Consider the following 12,355-nt stretch of genomic DNA (forward strand, 5'->3'; position numbering starts at 1 on the left):
GGTTCAGTCAAGGTTCGGCAGGAAGCACCTACATTAAGAGTTTCCTACATTCAGGGAAACAATAAATGCTCTTCCATAATAGACAATAAATGTTTGTTGAAATGAATTGGTAAAATCCCCAAGAATAGTCAAAATGTTAGTATAACTTAACAATTATAAAAACAGGTCACAAAAAACAAATTAGGATCAGAAACTATAGTAGCAATAAACATTTTCACATATTCCCCATAAGTAGCAATCTCTAAAGTGTAACTACAGTTATCTCTTCCACATCACTAGGGGCGGGGTTTAGGAGCACTGGGCCCCCTCAGTTTGGAAAATCCACTTAACATTTTTGGCACCCCCCCTTTGTACCAGGGAAGTCTAATTTTTTTCTCTTTCTTTTAAGGGGTGTTTTTACAGTACCTTATTGTATAATTTGGGTTAAGTCTTTGGTCATAAGCTCTGTGTCATCTGCATTATCTGCAGCTTCTGTAAAACTCTCAAAAATTCCCATTTAATTTCTTATGTAATCCATGATATATTGAAATGGTAATGGGGCAAGTCAGATGTGTAAGGGATAACTCTATATAGCTGAGTTTGCTGGAAGTCTCATAATACCTAACCACTTTTAAGTTCCCCAATTACTCCAAATCATGTTCTTATTGGCCCCTTTCTGGACACTTGGCACACTTGAGCTATCAGTCTCAATAAATCAAATGATCTCATAAGATCTCTTCAATATCTAAGATCTATGATTCTATTATTTGCCTGATGGGTGTAGGGATCAAAGATTATCCAACAACAATCAGGATCCCTCTGGATCTCTAGAGTATTAATGCTCCCAGAAAAAGTCCAGTCTCAAGGCTTTTGGCAAAGTTAAAGCTACTCACCTTCTGAATCTTAACATCATGATACAGTGAAAGAACACTGGATTTGGGCTCTGAGGACTTGTGTTCAAATCCTAACACAACTAGGTGACCATGGGAATCTAGGCAGCTGATTGAGCAGTGGATATCAACTGTTAGGTCTGGAGTCACGAAGATCTGAGTTCACATCTGGTCTTGGACAGCTATCATAACTAGATTTGACTAAGGACAAAGTCTCATAACCTCTTGCTTCCCTCTGTTTCTTCAACTGTAAAATGAGGCTATAAGAGTGCTTACATTGCAGGATTGTTAAGACTAAATGAGATCATTATTAAAAAGCACAGAATGTGGCACAAAGTTGGTGCTATATAAATGTTTACTCTCATTCTACCTTTAGCCCTCTTTATCTGAAAAATAGAGGTTGGTTTAGAATAAACTCTAAATCTCTTTTTAACTCTAAATCTACAATCTTATAAACTCCCCAACTTTTGTTTTTTTCTGTTGGTTAGCACTCATTAGTGATCCTTATTTTAGGCTAATTACATTCAGACCAGAGAGGCAACATGAAAGTTGATAGAGAATTGGTTTCTGAAAGTGCATGATCAGAGTTCCATACTGGTTGTATGGCTTAGCATGTTATTTCACCTCTTGGTGCGCCAAAATAGTTTCAGATTTACACTGTTAGAATTTCCTCATCTCTAGCATATTTATTGACTTAGAAAGTCACACATTAACATTATCTGTGTTTTATTGTATTTTTATTTATTTTGTTAGATATTTCCCAATTACGATGTAATCTGGTTCTAGAAAGCACTCTGGTATGCTGGGCTGTGGTGGCCTGTTTGACATCTCTGCTCTATACCAATTAAATCACAGATTTAATCCAAATCCAGATCAAGGCTCTTCCACACATCAATTCTAGTAGCATTCCAAGACCAAGCACTTCTGTAGAGTCTGTAGCAGAGAACTTGGGTGCGATTACATCACCCTCTTTATCAAATCGAGTGCCTCCCAGTTTCCTCTATGATCAAATAGAAAATGACCTCTTTGGCATTTTAAACCCTTTACAAACTGGCTTCCCTATCTTCCTGGTAGCCTTATACTTCACTCATCTCCAATACTTTACAATCCACCAACACCTGCCTTCTTGCTGTCCTTCTCTCACTATATTCCATCTCCTGACTATACCTTTGCATTGTTTATTCCCCAGATCTGCAATGTTCTCCTTTCTTCACTCCCACCTACTGGTCTCCTTGACTTCCTTTAAGACAGCTCAAATGGTCATCCATTCTCTGTTCCCTTCATAAACTGCTAGGGCCTTCCTTCAGAGATTGCCTTTCAACTCTGATGCATATACTTTATATGTACATGGTTGTCTGAACACAGTCTCTTCCCATTGGAATATATGCTCCTTGAGGGAGGGACCTTTTCTTTTTTTAAATTTTTCTTTGAATACCCAGTGCTTAACACAATACTTTCTACACAGTGAGCATTTAATACTTGTTGAGTGACTATTACTCTTTTAATTAACAGTAATTGCACATGACTTCTAAAACAATCACTACTATTTCAGGCTACTAAAGAGTAAAACTGAAAATGAAATATATATCTAAATACAGACACTGTAAACAAAATTATTTTATTTTGTACAAAAATCCTATTATGACGTTTGTGAATAATCTCATTTCACAGAAAAGAGAAAATAAATATATTAGCTAAAATAATCTGCAATACACTTACATCATACATATATCCTTCTTGACCAATACCATGCCATACTGTCTAACTTCTGGCATCAACCTCATTTCTCCACGGAACTTTAGATACCACTTCTGAGAGGTAGAACAAAGATTGGTGAGCTTTCAATTTACCTGGGCAAGAATCAAGCTACCATGCCACTTCCAGGCCACCTCCAAATAGCTTGGCTTTTTCCATCCCCTTTCCTAGCAACCTCATGTGCTGTTCCCCCCCCCCCAGCAGATTGTAAACTCTTTGAAGGAAGGGACTATTCCCCCCCCCCCCCAGTAATATTGGTACCAAATACATGTAAAAATAGTTTTCAACATTAATTTTTGTAAGATTTTGTGGTCCAAATTTTTCTCCCCTTTCCCCCAAGATAGCAAGAAATCTGATAAAGGTTAAATATGTGCAATCCTTTTAAACATATTTCTATTGTCATGTTGTAAAAGAAAATTCAGACCAAAAGGAGAAAAATCAGGAGAAAGAAAAAGCAAACAATTCAAAACTTCCAAATTCCTCAGTTTACTAATTCCTATGACTTACTCGTAACTTCATTCCACTATAACTACATAAAAAAATGGTCATACCTTTGATCTTGCTATCATCCACAAATGTTCTATATACATTCATGAACTTTGAAAGTCCTTTATTTGATCATGTTGTCAATACCTCTGTCTTTACTGTGCAACTCCAAACCTTATTCTTCTTCCTGACCATGACTTCCAATCTCCTCCCCTCCTCAGTTTTTCCCTAGTTATACACTCTTCCCTTTCTGATTCTGACTGTTTTACACTATATACTGATCTTTTCTTTTGAGTTTTTTGTCTATTTTATACTTTACACTATTGAAAATCTTTCTTGCTTAATCTCAGACTTAGATTACTCCTCCTACTGGCGGCTACTTTCTCTCCCATCCACATGATAGTGAGCAAAGCCAGAGAAAATCAGGAAACCATAGTGAATGGGTGATCTACAATTTGTTGCATAATCTCAATTGGGTGTCACTATGGGAAGATAATCCATTATGGCAAGATGATTCTCTCTCTTCAATCAATTTGCCCTATCAGTCACCAAAACAGCTTTTGCCAATTTTTTCATCCCTACTCAAAATCGCATGGCTTTTCCTTTCCTCACCCTTTCAGCTGAGAATACCATCTCATATTAGCCAAAAGATCCTCTTCTTCTCTGTTCAGAAACTTATGTCACTTGGATGCTTTCTGCCGATCTCACATTGAAGCTGTGATCCTTTTTCTTGCCAAGGCAAAGCTCTCTACATGTACAATGCTTCCCATTCCACCCCATCTTCTCCAGCAGACTGGCCGAACAGTACCCACTCTTACTAATGTTTAATTGGTTTCTCTCCACTCATTGCTTTCTTCCTGCCTACAAACATGCTGTCCCCTCATTCTCAAAAAAACAAAAAAACTCATTTGATCCATGGATCCCTGATAGCTACCATTCCATATTCTTGCCTCTCTTGTGGCTGAACTCTTTGAGAAGGTTGTTTACAACTGTCATCTGAACTATTTGTAACTTGGCTTCCATAATTCAGCTGAAACTTTTTTCTTATCTTTCTCTCCATCTTCACCCTTTCTGACTTCTGCAGTTTTTGACACCATCAACTTCTTCTCCTTGAGACTCTTTTTTAAGTTGCTGTGACCTTACTCTCTACTAGTTTTCTTCTTACCTGATCCTTTTTTTAATCTCCTTAGCTAGATCTTCATCATGCCCCCCAATGTGGGTATCCCTCAAGGCTCTCTTCTGGGCTCTCTTCTCCTCTTCCTCCATAATGTTTTACTTAGTGATCTCATTAGTTCCCCTGGGTTCAATTATCATCTATCTTTTTCCCCAAATGCACCCCCTTTCCCTAACTTTCTTATTACTGCTGAAGGTATCACCATCATCTAGGTTCATAACCTAAGATATTATCCTTGACTCTTCATTCACTCACCACCCCTCCCCATATCCAAAATAAATTATCAAGACTTGTCCATTTTATTTTCCTAACATCTCTCATATAATATATACCCTGCTTTATTTTCCATCACTATCTTTCCTGATATAGGCCTGTTATCATCTCATGCCTGAGCTATTGCAGTAGCCTGCTGGTTGGTCTCTCTGCCCCAAGTCTCTCCCCACTCCATTATATCTACCACACATCTGTCAAACTGATAATAGTTATATTTTGATCACATTACTTTCTCCATCCCCATGTAAGTGAGTGCTTTCACTGGCTGTCCCCAGTATTTGGAGCTTTCTTCCTTCTCGACTCCACCTCCTGGGTTCTCTGGCTTCCTCCAGAAGCTTTTCCAATCCTCCTTAACCTCAGTACCTTTCTTATGGGAAAACTGCCAGTTTATCCTGTTTATATCTTGTATATACATAGCTGTTTGTAGACTATAACTTCCTCATTAGATTATGAGCTTCTTGAGAGCAGGAACTGGTTTTTTTACCTTTCTTTGTAAGCCCAGAAGTTAGCATACTGCTTGGCACACAGTAAATGCGCTTAAATCCTAGTAAGCTTACAACCTCTAGAAACCTAAAGCAAATCACTTAACCTCTTCAGGGTCTCAGTTTCCTCATCTGTAAAATAAAAGGATGGGTTTCTTCCACCTCTAGATCTATAATGTATGATAAGCTCCAAGAAAAAAAAAATCCTGTTTCACTTTCATTGCCCAGTACTATGGCAATATGGGAAATATTAAATCAAGGCAGGATTTTAAACATTTTTTACTTCCACTTCCCAGATAATATTTTCAACCATCTTATTTTCCCTTTCAACATTCATTTTCTAATGTAAAAAAGCAAACAGGAAGAATAAATTATAGATTATAAAGGACTGCTAGATAAGGAAAGTATGAATATAAAATGAAAGAGTTGTCCATAATTTAAACAGCAAACATTAAGTGTGAATTCAATTAAATGTGGCTGGTGTAAAAGAACAGATGTAAAATTGTTATATTTGAAGTACTGTATTCAATTTTTATTTAAGATAAAAATAAACCTTGCATTTCCTCTGGAAACTCCCTTCATCTTTGCTTCACTAAATCATTCATAATTTACATTATTTCACTTTGACTCTCTTATTACTAAAATCCTTTGACCCAATTCAATAAAAATCTAGTATAGAATTAAAGGGAACTCAGCTAAGACTATTCCCAGAGAGACAAGATTTTGTCCGTTCAGAACACAACCTACACTGCAATTCTTGTCCATGTTTTTCTGTAAATCCTGCACAGAACTAATCCAGCTATTATCAGGAGATGATTCCTGAATGAAGAAAATATTTTGATTGGCTACAAGGTGTAAGAAACAGATGAAGGACATTAGTTCACAACACGTGAACTTGGGCAATTTACTTAAAATTCTCGGGCTTCCGTTCCCTCTTCTGGGATTCCAGTTAGGTTTCCAGTTCTAAATCTCATGATCCACCCAAAAAAAAAAAAAAAAAAAAAAAAAAAAAAAAGCCCGGGGGCTCTCAGTCTCGTAGTTGCACTGAGAGGTGCTAAAAAAGACAGAACCGACAACGCTAGCTGGCAAAGAGAGAGCGCTTACTTGTGGAATCTACCAGCGGTCTGTCATCAGGACAAAAGCGGATCACCAGTCACAGCCTCCAACAGCAGAAACTAACACGAGAACTGCTGGATCTAAGAGAATTCCTATATTACACAGCAGACTAAAAACATCTCGATAACCAGGGAAGGTATCATTTCAAGACTAACTAGTAATCCTATGAAACAATATTTCCCCCCTCCCCTCCCCCCTCCCGGACTAATTTATCACGGCAAACTCTGTGCCCTTTTTCTTCATGGTGCCCGAAATCCGGATCCCAAAGAATGGCGGTCTACCTGAACAGGTGGCTAACCCCCCAGAGCGCAGTCACTCAGGATGCACAATTGAAACGGAACATTGTTGCCGACCGCAGAGACTCGGGGAAGAGATCAAAGTTTATGAGGAGGACTTTTCGCCAGGATGAGGAGGAAGGGGAGAATACAATGGCGGAGGGGAGGACTAGCCGAGGGTCCCGGATTCCCGGCCCATTAAGCCCCCGAGGGTATCCTGCTGGGCAAACTAACCGCACCCGTTGGGAGTGTGGATCCTAGACTGGCTTTTCGACACCTGGGGGAGCCACGAGGCCGAGAGCAAAACTACGGGTAAACTTAAAAACTCCACATCGGGGAAACCCGGGAAAGCCGCTCGCACCCGGGATGCAGCCGGGGAGCGCCGCGGTGGGCGGACAGCCCTCCCCCTCGTAAGCCTCGGGCGCCCAGGCTCCCGCCTCGACTCCGGGGCTTCCGTGGGGCGAGCCTCTCCCGCCCCCCGTGACGCGGCGCAGTCCGGGAGGGTCCCCTCCGACGCCCCCAGGCCCTGGGCGCCCTCGGCGAAGCCACCCGCCGCCCCAGCCCGGCCCTCGCAACGGAGCCCCTCCGGGAGAGGGGGCCGGTTCCCGTGGCGGCCGTTAACGTCCCCAACGACGCGGAGGCCCCGGCCCGGGCTAAGGATGCGCCCCTCGCTCCCCCGGCCTCCCCGTACCGTAGGTCTCGGACATGGCCGTCTGCGACATCTTGGGAAGCGGGCGCCGCCTCTTCCCCCGGTCTCCGGCTGCAGCTCGGGGGCCGGGGGGTGGGGGAGGAAGGAGAGAGGAGGAGCGGGGGTCAGTCAGCGAGAGCAAGATCTACCCGGGGCTGGGGAGACCCAGGAACTGGTAGGGTGGAGTGGGGTGGGCGGGGAAGGAGGGGCGCGGCCGGGTCCCCACGGCAACCGCCAGCCACCCCGGAGCCGCTCCTGCTCAGGACCGGACCGCGGGGTTCCGCGCAGGCGCACGCTGTCCACCCACCTACCTCTCCGCCCTCCCTCCCCTAGAGAGAGAGCGGGGAGGGGAGGGGACTGGTTGGGGCGGGGAGAAGGGGAGGAGGGGAGGAGAGGGAGGGTGGAGGGAAGGTAGTACTCGGAGCCCTGGAGCTGGGGGAACCCGACCTCCCACCCTCTCTAGCGCCTGCGCACCAGGAGCAGGCGAGCCGGGAGGCGGCGCGCGAAAGCCTAGGATCACCAAAACAAAGAGCACGTGCGCGGAACTCCATCCGGGCCGACGGTAAGTGAGACACCCCGGGCTGGGGGAGCGGCGGCGCCCGCCCGGAGCCGGCACGGAACCGCCAGGTGTGTGAGGTTAGAGGTGGAGTCCCAAGGGAGAGTGACTCACCCTTAGGTGGGCTGCGCACGCGGCAACCAGAAAGGATTACCCAGTGTGCGAGGGGAGGGCAGAGATCTCGCCTTGGCCCACTTTGTACCCCGAATGTTTTGTTTTGATGGGGAAACTTTAAAAAATGTTTAAGATGAGGTCAGGAATCCTACCGTGATGCACAATTTCCTGTTTATTTTCTGATTGAGGCCCTCAAAAAATATTTGTGCAGGGTAAGGGCTGGTATCCCGTATATGTTGCAGTGACTGGGGCACTCAGAAATTGTTTTTTCTCATTCTGGCCTTTACTGGGCTGCTCTGGAAGTCATGCAGCTGCACTTCAGTCGTAGCAGAAACTCACATGCAAGTATTTATTGTCCACCGAGTGCATTGGGAATAAAGAGATAACAATGGGGCAGCCGGGTGGCGCAGTAGAGCACCGGCCCCGAAGTCAGGAGGACCCGAGTTCAAATCTGGTATCAGACACTTAACGCTTCCTAGCAGGGGAAAAATAAATAAAAAAAAAAAAGATAATGAAAATAGCTCCTATCAGGTATCTTATATTGGGGGAAAGGGGGTCATGGAGGAGAAGCAACATGTTCGGATATAGTTATATTAAAATTATATGGATACAAAATGATTTCGGTGGAAGAGGACCTAACAGATGGGGAAAGAAATCCAGAGAAACCTCTCCTGGAAGGTTTTCTTCTCTAATACTTAACTTAGATCGAACCGTAAGGGTAAATTAGGGACTCCAAGAGGCAGCTGCGAAGGGGGAGCTTTAGCAAGTGCAGAAGGAGAGTGACATGTAACAAACGCTCTCCGGTTTGCTTCTTAGAATGACTTGGAGGCCACAGTGTATACCTATCGGTTGCGGCTAAGCTGTAAAAGGTTTTCAAGGCCTTTTAGGGAGCCATTAGAATTTAGTGATGAAATACATGTCCCCATGCAGAGATGCTCACAGATATGAATGGATGTGACCTGTGGGCTAGCTTGTCTCTGCAGAAGGCTCCGCCTGCAGCATCCCAAAGCTAGCTGGAGAAAGGGACAGGCAGAGTCTGAGACGGCTGGTCAGTTTCTCCTCTAATCAATTTCTCCTCTAGTCTCCAAGAGAAAGATCTGGCTAGGATCTTCTTAATCTGCTGCCTCTCAAATATCAGGCTCGTGGGTTTGGGTTAAAAGGAAAGTCACTTTTCTGGTTGCTGCCTCCCTCCCCCTCCCCCCCAAGGGGGATGATAGCCCTTAGCTTATATTTTTACCAAATACTTATCACAAATAGCAAAAGGTGAGTAAATCCACTTATCGAAGTAGAAATTGAAAAAAATGTGGCAAAGAAAATACAAGTGAATAAGCTCTTCATTTGGAAAACTCACTTTAAACCAGGAAAGCAAGAACAATCTCAGCAAATAAGGTCCATTCTATCAGTCCCTAGAATTTCAAGCAGGACCAGAGACACACATGGGCTAGCTTCCCATGTACGCCTGCCCTTCCAAAGTCTGAGACCTGGGGCCAGTCGTTCTGGTCTATGTCTGGCCACTGGACCCAATGGCTCTGAGGAGAAAGTAAGCCTGGTGACCCTCCTCACTCAAACCCAGTTCACTTGCATGTCACGGCATCTCCCTGATCTTTGAGAACGAAGGCCAAAGAACAAGAGCATCTATTCCAAAGATGCTTTCCTTCTCTGGAGTGTCTTCTGTCCAAGTATCTCTTCCAAAAGTGACAGGAATCCATTCAGTAATTCTCTTTCCTTGATCTGAAGCTTTATGCCCAGTTTTTCAACTAATTTGGAACCTCATCAACTTTACATACTCAGTAGCACACATAACACCCTAGCTTGAGTGACTGGAAAGATGGCGGTTCTTTGGACAGATGTAGGAAAGTTAGAATGAAGAATAACCCTTTAAAGGGAAAGATACTAAATTCTGTTTTGAACATGATTAGTTTAGTAGTGTGGGACCACACCTCTCTCAGGAGAAATATTAGGGCTGACTACATAGATATCAGAATCATCCGTTTTAATCCTTGGAATCTTATTATAAGAAAACAAGAATTATTCCCGCAAGTCATAGGACAGTCTTTTTCTTTGTTATCGTCATCATTATGAGATAATATTTGTTTAACATTTACACAACAGCAAGATGAAGCAGGTTCATTCTGTCTTCTTTAAAGTTTAAATCTGGCCAAATAGATATTGATATGCAAATATGAAATATATCCAAAATCAAGTTGAGTTGTGTAACGTTATGTTTCATCATAGAATAGACATTTACCGGCTCCAAGAAGCTGTAGCATGCACGGTAAAACTGTCTGGGCAGAGGGGCTAAACCAGGTTGAAGACAATCTAATTGCTTGAAATCATCGGTGAGTTAGGAGATGTCTACTCCAAGAATGTGAAGACTTCATCTCTGTTGGAATGAGAGGATAAAAACAATTTGTTCCAACTGCTGCTTTGTGCTTAGATGCAGATGCTGAGGTTATCCACTGCATCTTGAGCCTTTACAAGTTTTTCTAACTTTTGTCTTGCTGCTGACTTGGATGGCTCAGATAGAGGGAATGAAGCTGATAACGTTGCGAACTCTGCCTCAGTTAAATCCACTTCACCACAAATGATGTCACTGGCCCTCTTAGAAAACAAAGGATGAATAACAAAATATTAATATTATTATTATTAATATTACTTGTTATTTACACTGTCACTGTGTATATGAAGTAGACACTAATAGGAAAAATCTTAGCCCTTTTATACTCAGGAAAGATGGCATTTAGTAGATGGGAAGTCTTCAACAAGAAGCTGGCAACTTAAGTGAGGAAACAGGGATAGTTGCTTTTCTAGGAAGTCACAAGTAGAAGAAATAGATAAAAAATATGAAAAGGTTATGAACCTCAGAGAGCAATTAATCTGAGGTGAACTGGTAGCTCTGGGTGCATCTATATTAGAATCTAGCACTTAGGAAATGTGTAATAAAAACTGATTGATTGGATTGGGGAGGTTAGACTTGTGAGGAAGTATAGTATAGTGAAAAGTGGATTCTAGATAGAAGAACATGATCTGAAGCCTGATCGTCATTTTGGGCAAGCCTATAAGCTCCCTTACTTTATCTGGAAAATAAGAAGGTTGGACTGTTGGATCTCATATCCTTATCGTTAGCAGGAAGCCCAGAGACAGACAGAAGAGAGAAGAGCAAGAGCAGATAATAATAGTTAATGTTTATATGGTGCTTTAAGGCAGCCTGCACAGCATTTATTGCATGCTTTCTCTGTGCCAAGCAGTGTGTTAAGGATGGGGGATACAAATAAAAATAAAGCGTAGTCCCTGTCCTTCAAGAGCTTACATTCTAATATCTTAAACTATAGTTCTTTAGGATGACCTATCACTGATGGCAGTATGAAATACTTGGGTATTAAAAATACTCCTGTTGTGGATCTTTGACAGAAAGCAGCTTGGTTTCCGTGTGTGCATGTGTGTGCGTGTGTGCGTGTGTATTGAGGAGGGAAGATAGGAAGAGATGATTAAAATACAAGAACTTAATAATGCTAAACCTAATAGCTGAGGCAGCAACAAGGAGTTCCTTGGGAAATGGAATCTAATTGAGAGCTTAATCTTTAACTAAGAATGATAAAGATCACAATCATGATTAAATTCTTTTATGTGTTTGTGATGTCATCAATATATATTCTCTTCAATGATGTTAATCATAACTGTTCCATATCTGCCAATCCTGTGAACCTTGTCCATGTTCTCCCATAATTTCAGCCCTTCTAATCTGCTGGGGGTCTTCTTTGCTTACATACATATGACTATGCAAAAGAACATTGTAGTTTTCTAATTGCACTAAGATTCAACCTCTTCATTCTAATTCTAAGCTCACTTAATTATCTGTTGCATATGTATATGTATAAATATATATACATATATATACATGTATATGGGATATCTATCCATATATGTGTGTGTGTGTGTGTGTGTGTGTGTGTGTGTGTGTGTGTGTGTGTGTGTGTGTGTGTGTATGTGTGTGTGTGTGTGTGTATTTTTTTTTGCAGTCTTCTCTTATTGACCAATGGCCACTGGGGTGATTAGGTGATTTGGACGATTTGGATCCAGGTCTTGAGATCATAGGATCAGAGGCCATTTAATCAGGCTGTATCATTTCACAGATGAGAAGGGAGGTCAGAGAGGCTAGGTGATTTGACTGAGATCACAGGAAGATCCATCCAGGTTCTTACGTGCTTTTTCTCACTATATCTAATTGGTCCTTCTTTATAATCATTGAAGGACAACTGTCCTTGTTAGATTTCGTTGTTTTGTGTTTTGTTCTGTAATTCCTTTTCCTCTCAAGTGGTTGATTTTTTCACACATCAAATTTTAATCAGTCTTCTAAAGCTTTTACAAGATGGTGTGTGATTATTTTGATACTTAGGTGTGTGATTAAAACCCAGTATCACTAAAAATAAAATCTTACTTCCCTGAATTCTATAGTACCTTCTGGAATCTTTTTTTTTTTTTTTTTTTAGTTAATATTTATGTTTGCTATCTCTAAGCTTTTCCATCTGGTAAAAGGGTCTTTCATACCAGAAAAGATTACGAATCC

The 12,355-nt window shown here is 41.9% G+C and overlaps 1 protein-coding gene and 1 long non-coding RNA gene across 3 annotated transcripts in view; one reads left to right on the forward strand and one right to left on the reverse strand.

The window, feature by feature from the left end:
- The window catches only part of RAB4A (RAB4A, member RAS oncogene family), a 46,257-nt gene extending 38,657 nt beyond the window's left edge, over nucleotides 1-7,600 (reverse strand). Inside the window, exon 1 of one of the 2 annotated variants that reach the window (XM_074262386.1) lies at nucleotides 7,122-7,600. In XM_074262386.1, the coding sequence (XP_074118487.1) occupies nucleotides 7,122-7,152 (31 nt within the window). In that variant the 5' untranslated portion in view covers nucleotides 7,153-7,600. The remainder of the gene's footprint in view (nucleotides 1-7,121) is intronic. The other variant, XM_074262385.1, reaches the window with a different exon arrangement.
- LOC141539509 (uncharacterized) overlaps nucleotides 7,478-12,355 on the forward strand; it is a 177,804-nt gene continuing 172,926 nt past the window's right edge. The window contains exon 1 of the long non-coding RNA XR_012481309.1: nucleotides 7,478-7,680. This is a non-coding gene — a long non-coding RNA (uncharacterized LOC141539509). The remainder of the gene's footprint in view (nucleotides 7,681-12,355) is intronic.

This window comes from Sminthopsis crassicaudata, chromosome 4, assembly GCF_048593235.1.
Source record: "Sminthopsis crassicaudata isolate SCR6 chromosome 4, ASM4859323v1, whole genome shotgun sequence".
Taxonomy (NCBI): Eukaryota; Metazoa; Chordata; class Mammalia; order Dasyuromorphia; family Dasyuridae; genus Sminthopsis; species Sminthopsis crassicaudata.